Source organism: Epinephelus moara, chromosome 2 (genome assembly GCF_006386435.1).
Source record: "Epinephelus moara isolate mb chromosome 2, YSFRI_EMoa_1.0, whole genome shotgun sequence".
NCBI lineage: Eukaryota > Metazoa > Chordata > Actinopteri > Perciformes > Serranidae > Epinephelus > Epinephelus moara.
In genome coordinates, this window is record NC_065507.1 from 34,748,304 (window position 1) to 34,770,339 (window position 22,036).

Below are 22,036 nucleotides of genomic sequence, written 5' to 3' on the forward strand. Positions count from 1 at the left end.
ATGCTGTTAGCTGCTCCCTCCCGACCCATTTGGTGTGCAGCACAGAAAACTGAAGAGTAGCATAATTAACCTACAGACCAACATGTAAAACTGGTCAAAAATATTCTCATCCCTAGTTCACATACATGCCATCTCAGTCACAAACCTTATTTCTGAGTCTGATTCAGTTAAGTTCAGTTTGGTTAACATTAGAGTGGTTCTTTTGCAATTCCATGGTGAGAAGTTGTGGATGGCACCAACAAAACCGTTCCTTACCGTTTCCACTTTTCATCACCCTCTGTTGAGGTATCTAGCACGCTGATCCAATGCTAAAAGGTGGAGCTTCATACACTGCAGTATGTTATACGGTCAACAGAGAGTTGACACTCTTGCTCAGGGGTGAGTTGTAGCTGGTTTTCGAAGGTTATGTAACCACTATTCCTACCACTGTAGTATTGTGTTTTATAAACATTTGTAAACTATAATGAAAAAATGAAAGGATGATTTGCTGTCTCTTCACCTTTCCTGGTAATCAGCAGCTATAGACTGAGAGAAAATAATCAAGTTCACTGAACTGACTGCCGGCAGCTTCCAGCAAATTTTAAGGTGTAATGTTTTCATGTATGTTACTCAATGCATGTGTTGATGATGTGAATCTATCAACACACCTTAAATGTAAATGTGACAACTTTGACCATTACATTTGTTTTTATTGTCTCTTGCACACATACAATGCATAACTGAGCGGTAGGCTTTGATATATATGTATTATTATTATCATTATTATTATTATTATATATTTCAACAGCGCTTCTCATGAAAGATAATACATTTCAAAAACTCTTGCATACTTATTGCTAATTTGCCATCAGTCTAGCTTCGGCGTGCCAATGGTGGCACGTGTGCCCAAGGTTGCTGACCCCTGGTCTAGCTACATGTCCATATGGGTTACGCATGGTAATAAAGGTACTACACCTAAAGTTTTTGGTGAAAATGGGGCTATATATGGCTGTATGAGGGACACAGGACAGTTGTAACTGTTGAGTGGTCTTACCGTTGTGGTAGAGGAGCTGTAGGCATCTACATTTTTATCTGCACGGAAAAACACACAAAAAAATTATAAGAAAAAACAATACGTAGGAAGACCAAGACATGCACATGTTTGTGTGGGTGTGTGCGTCGCATTGTGTGTAGTATTTGTGTGTACCTGTAAAACTCATGTATTTCTGGCTGTTGGCCGTTTCTTTTGAGTCGTAGAACTTTAAAACATCGAGGACAGCCTGAGGGTTCTTCTTCTGCTCCAGTTTGGTGATGTTGGACGTCTGCAGGAGCCGGGCCCACTGCTCCGGCATACCCTACACACACACACACACACACACACACACACACACACACACACACACACACACACAGTTTTACTTATCTTTTATTCCGTGGGCACTTTGTATTTTTTTTTTTACCTACTGATGAGCTGTGTCACAAGTTTTCATGACTTCATGATGCACAGTGAGCTTCAGACAATAGCTTAATACAAAATTTGGCAGAAAGGAAGACATACACACACACACACACACACACACACACACACACACACACACACACACAGGCTTCCTATGGTGTCCTAACGAGGCAGTCTTGTCATATTTGTACTTCAGTCACATAACTGGGTCACATCTCCATGTTTTCCAGCTCTCTCTTTGTCGTCTGTCCGGGTCAGTCCATCACTCACACTCCTCTACTTCCTGCTCCATCACTCCATCCCTGCACTCTATTCAGGTCTCATCTTTCCTAATGTTACACCATCATTTTATCCATCCATCTACCGTCTCTGTGCACTGCTCTACCGTTGTTTACCCGCTGAATTATATTTAGGTTGTGTTAATTTGAGCAAATACAAATGTTTATGTAACAAATGTTTATGTGCATATACAGTAGATGTGTGTATGAGTGAGAAGAAGAAACTATGTCCTCCATTACAGAGAAGGAAGGGTAGCACGCACACGCACGCACGCACGCACGCACGCACGCACGCACGCACGCACGCACGCACGCACACACACAGTTTAACTTCCAGCTAAAAGAGCCTGGACAGGCGGATCAAGTGAGTCAGCTAAACAAGGCGTCTTTGTCTAATGTGATTATTTAAAAAGGTTCATTTGCCAAGTGTGTGTGTACCAAACACACAGACACACACATTTCTACACTCACTCGCACGCAACAACGAACATGGGTCCTTTGGTAAGCAATTAAAAAGTGATGTAAACACACCACATGCACAAATGCACACCACAGACGCACACTGCGGTTGCGTTCGGTAAATCCAGAGCGTGACTACACAAAAGGGTAACAACCACACAACACCACACACACACTTACAGTAAACTCCCCGGTAACAGCATCAAAGCCGACATGGATGGTGTGTTCAAAATCTGATGGCAGGGAAATCTCTGGACGCTCCTTCTTCTTATAGGCTGAAGGAAAAACAAAAAAAGGATAAAGTAATTGTCTCAGGAAACCCAAACAAACAAGACAGATTCTAATAATTAGATTGCTATATTTCAGAATCAAATCAATTATAAAATGATAAATTCCCCTTTTGAAAAAAAGTTTGAGTGAAAAAAGATTCCTAACTTAGGTCTCTAACAGTAGCTAAGATGCTGGTTGTAACATTTCAATAATTAAAACAACTGTAACAGAATATCCTAAAAGACATCGTTTTAAAAACACCCTTAAATATGGGGCACAAAGAGGTCCAAGTTCATTAAAATTCATGGAAAAGTGTTGAATCTTGAGAGAAATAAGGGAGAACTACAGAGCGAAAACAGAGAGGGAAAAACAAGAGAGAAATTTAGGAAATAGAGAGGACCCAGAGGAAAATGAAAATGAAAAGAAAATACAGGAAGAATGGGGACAAAGAAAGACAATCAAAGACAAAGAGGGGGGTCTGAGGATCCTTTCCCAGAAAAAAAAGGAATTCCAAAGTAGACTTTCTGCATTTCTACACCACCTGCACAAGTCTAGATTAGTTAGATTGAGGGTGCAGAGAACAGCAGGTGAACCCTGTATGAGAAAATAAGAGAGTAATCATAATAATCAGGGGTTGGACTTTACCATTAGGTCCCCAACTAAAAGGGCCCAAACAGTTATAGATTTTTTATGATGTTTAGATAAGAAGAATATTGATTTACTATTCTAACTCATCATACCTTAAAATAACTTACAAAAGGCCCCCAAAGCATCCTTTAAAAAACAAACAAACAAACAAACAAACAAAACAACAACAGAAAAGCCACTGTATACTTGTACTTCAGAGGAAAACATGGTACCTGGCAGAGAAATGTTACTGGTTATGTTGAAGATAGCAATCGCCGTGTACACGGATCCGCAAAAATGATCAAAAACGCTGCAGTATACATGCCAGGCCAGTAGTTGGCGGTGTGACACTTACGCTTCCTTCTACAGAGCGGTGATGTATAAACAAACAAAATGGTAACCGCACGAACGTTTGTCTGGACAGACGACAAAGTGGAGTTGCTAGATAATAATAAATCTACACTATGATGGGGAAGCGTTGATAAATTCAGTAGGGTGAGCAGCACAGGCAGAGCTTGGGAGTCCGCCATTGTTGTTGTGATGGTCAACTTTCTCGCGCATGCCTAGTGACTGGAAGCGTAATGCGCATGTGCGAAAAGTCTCCGTTTTCAGAGGAACTGCATATTGCAAGTTTACATGACAATGGAGACGGTACCGTTTCCAAAAAATTGCACTCTGGAACCTGCTTTCAAAACGTTGCGTTTTCAGGCACCCAAAATGCCGCTGCCGTGTAAACGATCGGCCAAAACGCAACTAAAGTTTGCCATTTTCAGTTGAAATCATTGTCGTATAAACGGGACCTAAGTGTATACTGCAATTAGAATATTTTCACCGCTTACATTGACGTACAGCCTGTTCCAACAGGGAACTGAAGTTATTACCTATGATCTCTTCAAAGCCAGACTTCTTTTGACTAAAACAGTAATTTAGCCTCGCAGAACACGGGAGTTACTGGTCTACCGTTGCCTTCATCAGGTAGTTTGTTTGTTATTGTATGACTTTGGTGAATCTGAACTAACCCATTTAAACACCTAAGTCACACAATAACACAAACAAACTAACTGATGGAGGCAGTGGTGGTCACGGTGAGCTGGTGATGGAAACATGGCATGTGTGGATTCTGTTGTGATTGGTGCTGGTGTCTGGTTATTTGTTGATGTCAGCAGCCCCATTTCTAGGCCGACATTACCTAGTGTCACACAAGAGAGGCAAGAGGCACATAAATGACAGTGACACAAGCCCCATAAATTTCTCGTAAAATTCGCCCCAAGTCCTCAATATAGAAAATCAGTCCACAGATGGAAAGTCTCAGTTTTTAAGTTACACTGCAACCTGTTCACCTTGGCAATAGAAAAAAATTAATACATGAATAAAGTTACATTCATGTGACCTCGGTACTCACTCTTATCACCTCCTCCTGTTAGGATGAATCGGATCGAGCGGTCTTTCTTCTTCTTGTCCTCTGGGTTTGGCGGGAGGGGCTTGGAGCCGTGGTTGAGGGGGGCGGGGTCCTTGTTGCAGGAGCCAATCATGGTGCTGGTGTTCCTCATGGGCGGAGCTGGTGGCTTGTCCTCGACCTCCCCATTATCAGACATCTTCAGCTAGGCTGCAGCCAACCGCTCCTGCACAGGAAAAAACACACCATTTACAAAGGAGGCACTGTGAGCGGCGGGAACATCATCAACCAATCACAGGGACACAAGAACCCAAGGTAGTCATTTCAAATGACTTTATTTTGAAATGATTTTGTGTCAACAACGGTAAAAAAACCCCCACAACGCTCAATTTACAAAAACAGAAAATAGAAGAAAGCTGAATATAACGAGGTGAAACACCAAACGAGAATAAATCTGTGGTTGGTGTTTACTTTGACTTTTGCCTGCAAGCATGTTCACAAACAGTAACTCACAATCCTGTGTGGAATACCTTTAGTGATGTTGATTTAGTCTGCTGCAAAAATATTAAGAAATCAAAATAAAAGACAAAATCCATTTTTTCTATCTAAAACTTCTGGTCCAAGCTGAATAAATGAATAAATAAAGACAGACAGACAGACACGAAATAAATAAATAAATAAAATAAAATAAATATAGTTTCCATTCGCTCACTGAGTGGTCTGTTTGATCTACAAACATTACACTCACTAAACCATGATGTGTGTGTGTGTGTGTGTGTGTGTGTGTGTGTGTGTGTCATCTCTTGACCAGGCAGAGAGTTGCTATTTTCCTTCTCACAGCACTTAGTCATAAGTCAACACACACACACACACACACACACACACACTTTGTTGAGTAAGTACAACCTGCAAATGCAGCCAAGAGGCAAAGAGGAACATTTTAATGACAGGTTTCGCCACAACACCCTCACATAAAAATACACTCAATCTCACCCTGCAAGCTAACCTGCCCAAAGACCCACAAGGAATGAGGAGAGTTTATCTGGGTCAGAGCTACACACACCCACACACACAAACACACACACACACACACACACACACACACACACACACACACACACACACAAAGACTCCAAGGGTGCTGATGATTCATCAATGACCTATTGATCCCCATTAAGAATCTTATTAATCAAGAATATTTTATCTGACAGTGTCAGTTCTCTGCAGGTGTTTTCAGCAGCTAGTCTCATTTTAAAATACTGCTTGGTGTTGTAATGTTTGTTCTTGGCCTCTACCTAAATCCATACTTTGTTATATTAGGACAATCCCTGAAACATTACTTCATATTCAACAACAAAGTCAACTTAATAATTAACTACGAAAAAAATAAAAATAATTCAAGAGTTAAAAGCCGACACTGGAAGCAACTAAACGTTGCGTTTCTTAAGTATCTCTGAGATGTAAAAAATTACCAAATTTAGGTGTCTTCAATAATCACAGGTAACCAGCTCCACTTCATCACTCGTCTGAATTTATTAGACAATTTCCCAAGATTCATCAGCCAGCAGTGCCATCTCTATTCTGGTATTCATGAGCATCTCTTCATGTAAAATCACAGTATTTGTAAAATATGTTGCTTTGCCATGAACATCCCAGATCAAATCCCCCTGATTGTTCACACCAAAACAAACTCCTTTTGAATGAGTAATTTGATCTATAGTACTTCCACAAAGATGAAAGACATAAAAAGTGAACAGCTGTGACTGATGTGGGTTTCAAACTTTCGTTGTTAATCTGGTTGAATCAGACTCGGCAAACAAACTAAAGGTTTGAAAATAGCCTGAGATATCCTGACTTTTGGGGCCAATTGTGGGTCAAGCTCCATAAAACATAATGCAACATAATAGCATCTTTCATCAGGCCTCCCAAGCTGAGATAACCTCTGACAGGGTTATTTTCTCAGAATTGATGAAGCTCCTCTAGAGCTACAGAAGACATTATACAACTGTTTGAGTCCAACTCAACATGATCTTTATTGGAAAACCAGTGCAAAGCAAAAGACCTGTAAGATCAATAAAAAAAACATAAAAAGCTTGTCTCTGTGAGTTCAATCACCAATCAGCAAAATTCAAATGACCAAACTCAGTTCTCACTGTGTCTCTTTTCACAGATTGGAGTTTTTCGCACACAACTTCAGAAAAGTGTGAACAGTTTACAGCATCGATGGTGCAACCTCCCACCGAGCCAAGCTCGGATCAGCAGCTGCTCTGTTTGCAGGGGTGTGATAGCATCACACACACAACACTTTGATCCCACAGGAGGGTGGAAAATTGCAAACTGCAATTCAAAGAAAAGAGTTTTTGAATGCGTCCTAATCATGATGAGCAAAGAAGAGCATCAACATTAAGATATAACAGTACATCAGTTTCAACACTTTACTGACAGATTTATTTCAGTCATCAGGGAAAGAAAAAAATGGCTTCTCACTGAAGTTTTAAGTTTCAGTTTAAGTAGAGAAATGAACTGTATTGTACAATGCAAAAAATATAACAAAAATGGTTTAAGCAGACCAAAAATGAGTAGAGAAACAAAAAGAAAAATATTCTAAGGGATTTTTATCAGAAGCAAAAATGTTTGAGATGAAGAGAGTGAAAGTTCACCTTAAAGATTCACTCTACAAAATCAATTTTAAGAACACCCCAATTTAAATCTAAATACCTAAAGCTGATAAGTTCTCCATCTCTTACCTTAGCAGAGGCACACAAACATGTTTACAGCTTCAGGTTGATCCACAGAAAAACAACAAAAAAGAAAAAATGAGAAAAAGTTGGACCCACTGCAAACCAGAGAAACTGAGAGGGAGGCACTCTGTCTGCCTTTTGACCACCTCAGCCTCCCATAGACACTGATGTCACGACATGATGTCACAAGGTGAGTCACATGAGGAAGTGGGAAATACAGCTGACAGTCAAACACACACACACACACACACACACACACACACACACACACACACACAATGCCACACTAACGTAAAGAGGTGCCGTGTTTACAGCCATCACACATACAAACAATCACGGTTTAAAGGGAAGTGATGACCCCTTTGTTGTCTGTGGATATAAAGCACATACACGTCACACACAAACACAAGTATTTGTCTCCACACACACAAAATAGCTTCTTTTAAGACAGCCTGGCAGTAACAGAACAAATCTTTGTCAACCTTAAACACAGACACACACACAGACCACACACACACACACACACACACACACACACACACACACACACACACACACATACGTACATACAGAAACAGTGACACGCGATCAGGGAAGGCAGTGCTCCCCGTGGCTACCTTATAAATCACATTTTCTAAACCAATAATATTTTATACAATACACTTACTGTTTATTCTTGCGATTTCTATTTTTCATTTAGTTAATTACAAGGATATTCAATAGTTTAAACATTGCGATGAGAAATGTATTGATTCATTGAGTACAAAAATAATCAGGAGAAAGGCAGTGCTTTCAATGCCCATTCAATGGGAATGCAAGCCAACAGAACATGTTTCGCATGCGCCCTTTGATCCCGTATTTTACAACATTAACATAAAAAACCAGAGCTCTTTTATTTTAACTTTTTACACAAATGTGCCAAAACTGCTAATTGTTATATATGATAGGTATAATCGAGATCTACACTGGAAATGTGCGCAGTTGGATTTGGATTTTCAAAGCAAAAAGGAAATAATAGCGGGAGGGAGGACGATCTCAGCCTGCATTAAACCTATACCACCAAAGAAGACAGAAGAATGTTTGAAACAGACTGATACAAAAGAAAAGATTGTCTATGTGGCTGTGCTAGCAATCAGCAACTGTGCTGCTAACTCGTCCGTAAGGATGAGTTTTTTTCACCAGGAATGATCAACAGATGAATGTTATCTTAAAGCAGCGTAGATTTACAGATTGGTGAGTCAGTGTACATATATGTTTGGCTTCATATGAAATTGACCATTGTATTTTTTTGCTGCTGACTGAATGCAAGACAGAAACATAGTTGGTCTCTGTTCCGTAATAAAGGACAAAGGTGGTCTCATTCTGATGCTGAATATCGACTACTGGTGCTCAGTAGTTACATTTCAGAACCAGTTGTTTTGTATGTGATTCCTGTGTCATCTCTGATGAGAACTTGCTTGCTATTGACTGGTGTGTGTTTACTAGACTTTACTAGGTTTTATCTAACTTTCATAACACAGTGCCTACCCTGTTACTGACTTCACCTCACGTCACTGCACTGAAACTGAATCAAACCACCTTAAAATAGCCTCCTTAAACCTGCCTGACGGCAACACTACAAGTCTTTGTCAATCTTTAACACACACACACACACACACACACACACACACACACACACACACACACACACAGCAGATGTCTCATATTTCAGACACTGCTGTCAGTTTCAGCAGAGCCCTGTTATCAAATAAACCCACACACTGTCTGCTACATGACACACACATACATACACACACATTGATCTTCTAAAAATGATCATCACAGGATGATTAAAGTGAGTTTCACCACAGTCAAAGGGTTTTCCCAACCACACAGAGACCTGAGTCATCTTCTCCCTGAGAATGTGCCATTGAGTGAGGCACTAAACCTTCCACCTGTCTCCCTGACCTTTGACCCTTCATCACGGACAGCTGTAGTATCGCACATGTGGTCAGATCAACAATGACGCATCAGACTGTGTGATTGTTAGTAAAAGTAGTGTACATGCTGTGGTGGGCGGGAGATGCACCAACAAGATTACTGCAGATCAATCAAATCTGTGTATAAATCAGCTGACTGGTAACAGGAAGAGTCGGCGAGTTTATCATCACTGTTGGCACATCTAGATGATGGCACTGATTGTGTGTTAGCATGTTGGATGGCATGTGTTTCCATACAGCAGTGGAGGAATGCTGACACCCCGTCCCTCCTCCTTCTTTTCATCACACTCCTCTTCCTGCTGTTAACACGCATGATTCCTCTCCTCTGCTCTACATCATAGTGAATCATGTCTGATCAGTTTCTCTGACCCACATTATTCTGAATGTTCTGCCAGAGAAACTGAGACTCTCCGCAGCTCTGAATCTATTTCTTATTTAATAGAATGACTGAATCTGAACTGATGCATTTACTGATTATTGGCAGCATAACAAGCTGTAATGTAACATTTGACATTATCATCATATCATATAATATGATTATGGCAAAAATGTTTTCATATCCACCAAACACAGAGCAACAATACCATCCCACCGTCATCTTTATGTTGACCTGATGACTGTTAGTCCAATGTTGACACTCTTTCAGCTGTTTTTGGTCTCTCCCAGCTCCTGAGGGAAATATTTGTCTCTTTGGCCGCTAAATGCTCCACTATGTTCACCAGGTATTCTCTAACTGACTGTTTGCTCCTGAGCGAGCAGTGCACAGTGGGCTTATCAGATGTGGATGTCTGGATCATTTTTATACGGACCTGATCCCAGTACAAGTTCTTTAATAATGGGAACAGAGTCCGATCTGATTACTTACATTGACTTTAATGTTGACTGGATACTTGACACACTGAAATAACAGCTGTAGCTACTAAATCACACGAGCAACATGATCCAATTACTGAAGATGCTGGTTGAAAACTGTAAAAAATATATGAAAAGTTGACTTTTTAGAGACACGTGGTGCTCACAGGACAGCCACGCTACAAATATATGATGATCTTGTAGATTATGATGCATGGCTATTGATTAAACTAACCAACAGTTTATAAAAGATTTACAATAAGCACATCCTGTATCATCTACAGCAGTAAAATGCAACTCACACATTAACACAGCAGTAATATTAATCCAAAAACATCAGATATAATAGTGAGTCACTGACAGGGAACATTTCACTTGTCTTTCTATACTTTTACTTTGAGTACTTTAAGCACATTTTGCTGATACCTTGACTTCAGTAACGTTTTGAATGTAGGACTTTTACCTGGAGTAGAGTATTTTCACAGTGTGGTATTGGTACCTTTACTTCAGAATCCAGTCGGTAACTTATATAAAGATAACTTTGTGTAGGGGTGGGAATTTTCTATTTCAATACATGATTTATTTTTCTCACTGTGACAATTTGATACTTTTAAAACATAGCATACTGTATTTGTAGTGATCCATGATTAAAAACAGATTAATTTACTTACACACCATCTGGCTTTTGTCCATGTCCTTTTCCCCTTCAACCTTCCTCCATACCCAAACTTTTGAACCAGGGGGTGCCAGTCAGATTGTATCCATCTGTGGTTGCTCACACTTATCCATTGTGGGATATATATATATATATATATATATATATATATATAGTATATATACATGCTGTTGTAGGATCCAGTGTTTGCATACTGTGAAATTTACCCGAAAACAGAATGCAATTTACATTCTGATTAATATGTGGTCTGCAGCCTTTTGATTTCAAAAAGTTAAAATGAGGGGGAGGTAGAGTGTTCCGCGGCTCCACCGAGTTGTTATTTACGTTATGCCAGCAGCAGAGCTGTGAGCAGCCACTCTCGCCATTAGCTCTGGTGAAAGCAAGACACTGAGTGGGCCGGGTGCAGGATATTTAAGGTGAAACAGACTGAGGATAGAGATATGTTCTTCACCACAGAGGTGTTTTAAGTTGATTAATGCTCCAGCATGTCCTGGTTAGCCAGTTTAAATGCTGATGACTTCTCCTCTTGTCCACATTGGTCTCTGGGTGATGGTGTAGAAAGTATTTACTATGTACTATATTACTTAGATTATTTAGACATTCTCATTTGGTCAACATTACGTTATAAACATTTAGAGAATTTATTATTGACATTTGTGAATCAATGCAAATCGTCCACGTCTGCATCGTGATGCAGCTAAGAATCGATTTTTTCTCCTACCTCTAACTTTCTAACTCTCTAACTGTCATAATTGCTGAAACTGTCACTATATTCTAAAGATTGTGGCCTGGCCACCATGTTGGATACAGTGAACCAAAGTACCACTGTCCACCAGCCAGACTAACTTTCTCTTTTTACAGCTAAACAGAACCTAAAATATGTTTCTAACACATTTGAGATGAAAATAGACAATGCAGTAACAGAATCTTGATTCATATTTGATCAACGCTGCCTAATTTCACAGTTTGACTGCAGTTACAAGCAGTGACTGATATGATTGACAGCTGAGTAACAGACTACTCTGCTCTGATTGGTTGCTTTCGTTTATGTGCAGTAAATCCATTAGAAGCAATACAAGGCAATAGAGTAGGCAGAGGAGTGTGATTGTTTTTCATAGATTATCTCGTCTCTTTTAGGGCTGTGTGAATATAGAGACAGTTTCAACAACTATGAAAAAAAGTTATTTCTTTGTAAAAAATTACAAACTACAGCTTTAAAGAAAGGATCTGAATACTTCTTCCACTGTTGGCCATTAGTCACATGAATGTTTCTGAAGGCACAAGAGGCCTTAAGTCAATCGACAGTCACTACAAAGAAGCACACACACACACACACACACACACACGCCTGTTATCTCCATCTCTCTCCACAAAATCAGAGACAGAGAGTGTAGGTTCATGTAGACTTACATTATTAAACACACACACACACACACACACACACACACACACACACACACACACACACACACACACCAATAGACAGTTACCATTAAATGTCAGCACTTCCTGGAAACGCCATGTCAGCCTCTGCAGCCGCATTTACTGGAAGAAGACTTAATATGCACACACAGGCACGCGCACACACATACACACACACACACACACACACACAGAACCATCCGTGCATACATTAACCCTCTCTGACACGCACACATACACACACACATTAATGCATGTCATTGAATTTTAATCCCAGCACATTCTTTACTATCTCCTCCGGCACTGTATCTCTTTATTCTCGTTGTCAAGGGAAAAATTTACTTTAAAGAAAATCTGACAGGTCTGTTGCCCTGGTTTGGATCATTGTAGTGGGAGCTGGGTTTCCAATTTTTACCCATTTTTACACAGTTCACCTGCAACTGGTCAACAGTCTGATCAGCTAAGTCCTTATAATACATAAAGGTACTAACAGCACTGAATTAGGCTGGAACTATAGCAAAGAATAACATAAATGTATTTATGCAAGTTTAAAAAACATTCATATACAGCCTGTGTTTTTGTCAACTTCAAACTGGTGTTTCACAATGACAAAAGTACTGTTTATTTAGATGACGATAGCAATTTCAGGACTGTTTCTGGTGAAATAAAAATTACTTTGCTCTTTAACAAGAAGGTTGATGTCTGTAGGATTCTTTCCATAATGTTAATCAGACACTATAAAAATAATAATCTGAGCCTATCAGTGCAACAACAAACACTTTTAGTGGACGTACATTGATGGTACAAACATGCCCCATGTGTTTACACTGCAGCCTGTGTTGATGCTGCCAGCTGCAGCGGTCTCTCAATATTCAAAATAGCTGGTCCTGTTAATCGCTTACACACAAAACCATGAGAAAATAGTTGAAAAATATAGAAATTGATGATTAATGTTGTTGTTGTTGATTAATCTACTACTATTTTCTACCAGAAAATTAATTGGCAACTATTTTGATAACAGATACATTTTTTAAGCACAAATGCCAAATGTTCGATGGTTCCAGCCTCTAAAATGTGAGAATATACTGTTATTTCATTGTCCGACATTAAACATATGGAATGTCTGGGTATTGGAGTTGGAGGGTTAGTCAGGAAAAAACAAAACAAAAAAAAAACAACCAAATTTTAAGAGATTTGTTAGGGCTCTAAGAAACTGCAAGCCATTTTTCTTCAAAGGAAAAGATTGATAATAACTGATTAATTTCAGCCTGAGACTGGAGTGTGTTGTAACATATCTGGATTTTGTCTCAAGGGACAAACATGAAACACATGAAATGACAAATGAAAATGTTTCTGGTACCAAATTTATGTGTGTGCTATCCTACAAAAAAAAATCTTTAAAGTATATTTCTACCAATCTGTTAGCTCTATTTTTTAAAATTAAAGTTACATTTAGCAGCAGATCAATTATTCAATCTAGTGTACTCAAGATGCAACACACACACACACACACACACACACACACACACACACACACACACACAACACACACACACACACACACACACACAGTTCCCTCTCTGCCTCCATCCTTGTTAAACATTTAGCTGAGCTTGCAGACCCAGCAGGGGGGGCTCCGCCCATGCTGTAGCCCAGGAGAGCTCAGTGTCTCTGGGCATGGCGTGGCCACAGAGCCCCTGCCTGCTCCTGGAGCTCCTGCTGTTACAACACACTGAAACACTGTGGGACGCTCAGTGTGTGTGTGTGTGTGTGTTTGTGTGTGTGTGTGTGTGTGTGTGTGTGTGTGTGTGTGTGTGTGTGTAGAGTGAGGCAGGAGATAAATAAGAGACATAAACAGGAAGAGACAAAGAGACAGAGATGTTTCCGCGGCCTGCTGGCCAAAAACACAACAAAAACACAACAACGGACAAAGGACGAGGAGTCAACTGCATTTGATTTCTCCTGAACACTGAAACATCCATAACAGCATTGTGAAGTAAAGAAATGAACAGCGGAGAGACACAATGGGTTTTAGTGATGAAGACAAAAAGGACCAGAGAGCCAGAGAGAAAGAGGGGTGCACATGATGAGGAGAGATCAGTCAGCAGTCGATTCCAACATTGTGTCGTCACGGTAACGAGACAAACCCCAAGGCCCAGACTTCAAATGTATATTTTAACATATTTTACAGACCAGATGGCACGTGTACACACATTATATGCACAGTATATGGGTAAGTGCAAATCCCAATATGAGCACACAACCTCACACAGAATCTATTTTCAAGTTTAAATGCACAGTGTCCACACACACACACACACATCCCAACCACACCCATTATAATTTGAGTCTTTGAAGTTTCAACCTCGGGAGAGTCCCTGGTTTACACAGAACACATCCTGACTGTTCTGACTGTTCATCCTTCAGAATTCTGTTCTTCTGATATTTGTAATCATCCAGCCTGAATAAAACTGAAGTACTCCTGTACTCCACTCAATTTTTTACATTTTTTTTTAATCTCATTGCTATTTTGCTTTTACTTAAAAAGTATTGTGTGTGTTCATCAAAGCCTGATATAACCTCTTCCTCTGTGCCACAGACCGCCATTTTTGTCAAATAACTAAAGTAAAATCTGATTTCTTGCTGAACAAATTATACATGTTAGAAAACAGTACACACAGTCCTGCGTTGTGGAGTCAGACTGTTAAACTGTTACCTGCTGATTCTGTGTCCAAGAGTTTTTGGGTTGGCCTTAAATCATGACTCGATGACACACTGGAGCCACCCTTAACATAACCCCTCCGCCACTATATAAAAAAAATTATGTTACTGCTAACGTTAACGCGCTTTGCATCAGTGCCGTTTTGCTCACCTCCCAGTGAGCTTGTTACATTCAGAAAGCTCTCTGGGCTCTTTCAGTCTAATAAATACCAGAATAAACAACTGAGTTCAATGCTACAATCATATAAACACACACAAAATACCTATCATGAACATACCTTTTAGTCTGAATAGCCTGAATTGACTATTGAGCCCGCCGGCACTTAACCTACTGCCCACTGCAGTTGGTGTGTGTTTTATGCTAACGTTGGCTGCTGAACAAGATTTTGTCGCTACGCAGTAGCTTGTTCTTCACCTTCGATACTTGCTGACACTCGGTCTTCAGCTCATTTCTATGAGGGTACACGCCTCTATGGGGTCAGATCAGTCTCATAATGAATGAACTCACGCAGGGTTTTTCACGAATACAAATGCTCTGGTTCACAGTTGTATTTCGGACTCACTAATGCACACGATCTGTTTCGCAAATGCACATGCTCTGGTTCACAAATAAAATTTTTATGCAAACTTGTAATATATACAAGTTACATACGCCCAGGCGTCTCTGAAGAAAGAGTATTGCTTATTTTTTCACAATTTTGAAACCCTAACCTTATATACTTGGTGATTATTTTTCAACATTTAAATTTGGCTGGGTGGTCAGTGACACATTATGCTGTGCTGTGACAAACTCTTTACACATATTTAGTTTGCTTTACCCAGAGTTAAAAAAAAAAAAGACATCAGTGAGCCACACTGTTACTCTAAATGACATGTTCCTCTATTACCATGAACACACACTGTTGTTTATTTTGACTTAGTCCCAAATACACCGTCCTGCAGCCACAAATACTCACTAGAGCACCAAATGTGGATTAATCTGCCGACGAATACAGTCCCCAACAAATGCTCTATTTCCTCCTGTCTGAATAGAATTATTTCTAAAAAACTTTACATCTGTGACCAGTTGTGAAAGATTTACATCTTTTGTAAAAATCAGTGGGCTTGGAGCTGACAGCCACAGACAGAAAGTCAGACATTATTAGGAGACAGCTCATTGTTGGTTTGGGTCTTTCCTAAGGAATAACACCAGCATTATGCTTTAGAACCATTTTAAACACTGAACAGTAGGGCTGCAACGATTAGTCAACTAATCGACGACTAATCGACTATTAAAATAATCGGTGACTATTTTAGTAGTCGACTAATCGGTTTGAGTCATTTTCCATAGAAAAGTACTGTAAAAGTGCCCCGAAATTATTGCAGCTTGTTACATTCGAATATTGGCAGCTTTACACACTCCCCCATGACGGTGAACTAAAACCCTTCGGCGTGAATACAAAACAAGACATTAGATGAAATAATTTTTGGATTTGGGAGAGACAGACCAACATTTTTCAACATTTTAACACATTTTTTGATAAAATGATTAGTCGACTAATCGAAGAAATAATCGACAGATTAGTTGACAATGAAAATAATCGTTAGTTGCAGCCCTACTGAACAGTAAACATTTATAGCAATATGTAAGTACTGGAAGTTTCTGCAAAAACGCACACACAAACACACACTGGACTTTCTTTAATTATCAATCACATCTGAGAAGCAGTGCGCAAATTTTAAGCCAGGTGGCAATCAGTAGCCCCTTTTACACTGCCTCTTCAAGGTGGAAATTTCATCCCTCGTCTTTCTATATAAAAGGTGCAATTAGTGAATGAGGGAACAGACTTGTCACACCTTTAAGCTGGTGTTGGAGGTAGTAACAGCGCCAAAGTGATGTCTGTATAAATGGGATAGCTAGCAGGATGGGATCATAGACAGCACGGCGTGACGTTTTGATGCCATGTTATGCATGTGACCTACTGCTGGGAGATTTAAAAAGTAGCTGATAGCAGTAAGCAGCTAATTCAGAGACGGAGAACAGCAGCCAAAAATGTCCCCAAACTGGGAAAACCATGAAGTCCGGGAGCTCCTTACCCTCTGAGCATAGGACCAGATCAACCACTATATAACAGAGACACAGTAAATTATTGTTAGTGCCATGTGACGCCATTGTTATTGTTTATAAAGTGCTGCAGAGGCCCATGCTGCTGCGTTACATGTCACACCCATCACTCCTCTTTTGATTCCATGATGCCGGCATGCTGTCTAAAATCATACACTTGGGCGACACGATGCCGCCTTTGTTTCTTGCTGTGTAATAATGCAAAGGCGGCATAAAGAAGAGACTTAAAAAGGACTTGTGTGTGTGTGTGTGTGTGTGTGTGTGTGTGTGTGTGGTAGAAAGACAGATGGTTATTTTGAAGAGGAGGTGGCCAAACATATAATAAACGATAAATGAGGAGAAAGCAACTGAGGAGGAGGAGAGGGGGTGGTGATTATCTTCTGCACGAACGAAGGACATGACAAGCCTGGTTGGGATGGAGCGAGAGACACAGAGACACAAAGAACAAGAGAGACAGACAGAGAGAGAGAGAGAGAGAGAGAGAGAGAGAGAGGAGGAGGAGGAGTAGGGGAGGAGGAGGAGGTAAAGAAAAAAGAGAAAAACAAAAGGCAAAGTACAGCAGAGAAAAGAGGATGAAGAGGTTGAAGAGACTAAGAGAGCGTGTGACAAAATAACAGACTGTATCTTAGCAGGAGGCATGTACACACACACACACACACACACACACACACACACACACACACACACACTTCAGCAGATCAGTCGGAGGTGTTCAGTGCCTTGCCAGAGGGAACGTCAACTACAGTACAGAGGTGAGGCAAAAATACAGCATAATCTCTTCAGATGTCAAAATCTCTCTCATTTTACCCATAAACCTTTGTGTTTCAGGGCTGCTACCTGTACCCTGTTCAGATAACATCCTCACTGCAAACCAGTAGCTCTTTTGTTGGAGAACTTTTCAATTATCAGGCGTCTCTTTGTTGTTATTCAGTGCTTAAATTTTCTCACCTCAGTCTTTTTCTCTGTTTCTGTTTATCATTAAAAATGTAAGATAAGATATGCCTTTATTGATCCCCGGAGGTAAAATTAGGTTTTGCAGCAGCACAAGGAAAGAAATAAATGCAGATAAATAGAAAAATTAAAATACAATAACAATAATAATAATCATAATGAGGGAATATACAACTAATATAAGAACAGAAGAGAAAATATAAACTACAAAGTAATTAAAGAAAAAATACCAGATAAAGTGGTAAAGTGGTGTCATTTAAAGTAAAATACAGTAAAATATATGACACAGCTGATTTGGTCTTTACAAAGCCAGAGCTGGCCCAAAATTAATTTAACTGATTTTCATGAAATACTAATATTTTAAAATGTTCATATCAAGATACTGCTGTTCAGTTCTTATGTATTCCCATTAAGTGAATGTCATGTACATTTCACTTACGAATACTTTATTACAGCACATCTTAAAAGCTCGTATTTTGTATATATTTTTTAAATGACATAATTTAAGCATTTAAATTTTTTGTTTTAATGGTTTGAGAAAGGTTTATATAAAACAGTCTCCGTGCTAATTTTGTCCCTGCTGCAGACTCTCTCTCTCTCTCTCTCTCTCACACACACACACACACACACACACACACACACACACACACACACACACACACACAGGATGTGATTAACTAGCTGTCCGTCTGTCTCTGTGTGGGCAGCACATTGATTATGCAAGTTATTGTAAGCAAGGCATCCCATCCCAGAACCCCTGAATCATGCGCGCATGCACACACGCACACACATGGGGACAACCTGCTCCATACAACCATCTGTCCAGCCCCGCCTCAACATATTACCTTCAGGGGCCACTGTGTGTGTGTGTGTGTGTGTGTGTGTGTGTGTGTGTATGTTTCAGAGGATGTGTTGCGAAAAAACCCCCAAAACCATACATAATCAATTTGGCACACTACCTACTGAGATAATTTGGGTGATCTCTCCCTGCTCTGCAGAGTGCTCAAATCATTTACATTTCAGTCAATCAGATAGAGCTGCCCTCCAAAATGTCTATGTTTCAAATAATCAGTCAAGAAGTTGAATCACTGCACCATGTTTCAGCTGTATGTCTGTACACAGAGGAAAGCAGGTATGACAAGCTGTGAAGTCCTGTCTTAAAACTGTGATGTTGGAGAAGTCCACAAAACAACTTTTGAGCCAGACACTGGAACAACCTCCTCTGCTGTTCAGGGTAATTGTCTTTAGCTGTCAGCAGCCAATCAGGAGAGAGGAACTATTAGCAGGACACACATTTTTTTTGACTATGTGGAAATTGGATGTTTAAACATCACAGATGATGAATGAAAGACATTAACCCTTTGAAACCTGAGCAAATTGGCTAAATTTCTTTCAAAAACATGGCAAGAAGGCAACAAGCATCTTAACGAGAAATGACCCCAAAATGAGCAAGAAATTATTAAAAAGTTACAATTATATTCAACATATTCATAAACATAGTTTTCTGGACATTTTCCCCTTTTTTGATATTTTTTACAGTAATTTTCTCTCTCTTTAAATGCTTTGAAAGGCTTCTGAATGCAGCACAAGAAAACTGCTGTCAATCCAGGTTTCAAAGGATTAAAACATGAGTCAAACAGAGACCTGACATGATGAAGTTACAGGAGGGGGAGTGTGGTGCAGCTGTGCTGAGGGGCAGCTGAACTGCACTGTAACCAGGCAGAGGAGTGAATATTATATTTCACATCATTGCTGGTCAGGCATATTGAAAAAAAAAAAGCTGAGTTTTCTATATTTCTATAAAGGAAATAGCATGAAAAACATCGTTTGACCCTCCTGTTTTAGAGAGAGGGTCACGTCCAATGCATGTTGAGATACTTCACAGGATATGTGACAACTTTGGGGATGTATGTCATCATCAATTTCCACGTCAATCCATCCAAAAATTGTGCAGATATTTCAGTTTGGGACCAATTGACTGTTAGATTGCCATTGCCATCCATAGAGCTGAAACTAGGATTTAAATCAAGCAAGGGCAAGGCAGCAAATGCCAGTGTAGTAAACATCTATACACTGAGGAAGAAATCTGAAGACTGTGAGGCGAAGATGAGAAGGAGGTCAGTGATGGTCAAACATCTGAATTCTGAGTGACCTGGCTGGAGCGAAAACTGATAAAATCAGTTGCTACTAGTTCTTCCAAAACTTTGGAGGCTGTCTGACTGTTCACATGATGTGTAATACAATCAGCACAGGCTTCACTGGTCTTATTGGGCAAACTGGGTCCTGATGATGTTCCCAACTGCACTCACTGTCACACTGAACCAGTGTCACTGCCTCTGCCATTTTACCCCAGTTTATGTCCATTTTGGATATACACTCAGTGATGCAACTCTTGAATTGACATTTATGAGAGCATAAAAATAGCTTGTAAAATGCACCAAGAACAAGCTAAACACATTTCTTATAACCAAAGTCACATCTTTGTGCTAACCTTGTCACATCGACATCCTCATTTATTCAATACTAACCGAAAACACTTTATGCCTCAGGAAAGCCCAAAAATGTCAGTTGCATTGAGGAAATTGCAGTACGCTGCCTTCTCCGTTCAGCTTGTCTAATAAAACTCACTCTGTTTCCTCTCCCTCCTCCTCTCTATCTACTGTACCAGAAAGCATCTACACTGACAGCCCTGTAAAATGAAACCCTTCATCCAAACATCCAGGGACTAATGCTATGTCTCTAACATGTGGGTGAAGTTTAATTAATAGGCTCAACTGAGCCAATTCAATACACAAAATCTCAAACAAATAAAAGTCTGATGCTTTAATGGTGAGAGAGGTGAATTATATTGCCACGTACCAATCCTCAAGGTTTGACAGGAAATAAAATCAACTTCATGGTAAAAGAAATACTTAAAACTGAAATGACGTGAAACTTATCTTCAAAGCCAGACTCCAATACTAAGGTTTTTTTACGAAGTAAAGTTAGTTTTTGTGAAGTACTGAGCATATGACTGGAATATGAGAATTGGATTTTACTGCACCAGTGTGAAAGTTTGTTAGTAGATGTTTCGATATAATCATGATGTTGTTGAACGTGGTCCCCAGCCAGCCGATTAATCAATATGTTTTCTGTTTTCTGTTGAGGCATTCAAGAAAAACTACATTTCTTGTACAAGTTCAAGGTAACATAGAATGACTAATTGTTCTACAAATGGTCATTTTGTGGTTTAAAATTTTCTGGACAGTTTTTGGACATTTTTCAGGAGTTTACTGACCCTTTACTAAAATGGGCACTTTGTGTGGGTTTCTACCACATTTTACAGGCTTGGCCTTTGACTGCATCATCACCACCTTATCGACAGATGCTGAAGTGTACTGATAACAGGCAGAATAAACTGTAACATACACAGAAAACAGGCACAGAACATGAATGTCAACTCTGCCCTCCACATGGACATAAAGCAGATGGACGGAAGAGGCTGAAAAGACAAGAAGGAAAGAGCATTAAAGGGTCCTCAATGATTTATCACCTAAGCCTCACTGACTCTCTGTGAGTCTGACATAATAGCAAAGGTCTGAATCAGTAGCTGTCATTGGTCAGCGCTGACTTAATGCCTGTGATTGATTGGCTGTCCAGAGTAGGCCTGATTGGTTTTACGGGAAGCAAAAGGGCTGGAGTATACCAGGACAGAAGGAGGAAGGAAGGAAGGAAGGAAGGAAGGAAGGAAGGAAGGAAGGAAGGAAGGAAGGAAGGAAATAGATTGAAATAGGCAGAATAAAAGCAGAGCAAAGTAAAAGAGACATAAAGAAGAAGTAAAAGATAAGTTAAAAGTAGGGGAATTTTTTGGGCTCCACAGTCTTTTAATATGTAGTATTTGATGATATAGAGGTCTAGTTTCGCAGACCGGGCAAGGCGGGGGCGCAGTGCACCTGCGCTTCGTCAACTGGGTGTGGCCAGGCGGATTTTGCAAGTTTGGCACACCGTGCGCGCTGGCGCAGCTACTCGTCTGTCCCACCTCCGTCCCTCCTACCTGCGCAAGTTGGAAAGAGGGAGGAGAGAAGGCGTGGAGTGGGTTTTACACACATCACACCAATCAAATGAGCCCCTCTCCTCGCCCTT

At 40.0% G+C, this 22,036-nt stretch overlaps 1 protein-coding gene across 3 annotated transcripts in view; it reads right to left on the bottom strand.

The window, feature by feature from the left end:
* The window catches only part of pak1 (p21 protein (Cdc42/Rac)-activated kinase 1), a 75,976-nt gene that overhangs the window by 28,056 nt on the left and 25,884 nt on the right, over window positions 1-22,036 (bottom strand). For 2 of the 3 annotated variants that reach the window (XM_050069618.1, XM_050069601.1), the window contains 4 exons: window positions 4,475-4,694; window positions 2,356-2,450; window positions 1,187-1,334; window positions 1,034-1,071 (listed from right to left, as the gene is read on the bottom strand). In XM_050069618.1, the coding sequence (XP_049925575.1) occupies window positions 1,034-1,071; window positions 1,187-1,334; window positions 2,356-2,450; window positions 4,475-4,667 (474 nt within the window). In that variant the 5' untranslated portion in view covers window positions 4,668-4,694. Of the gene's footprint in view, window positions 1-1,033; window positions 1,072-1,186; window positions 1,335-2,355; window positions 2,451-4,474; window positions 4,695-7,215; window positions 7,350-22,036 lie in introns of those variants that run through there. The other variant, XM_050069608.1, reaches the window with a different exon arrangement.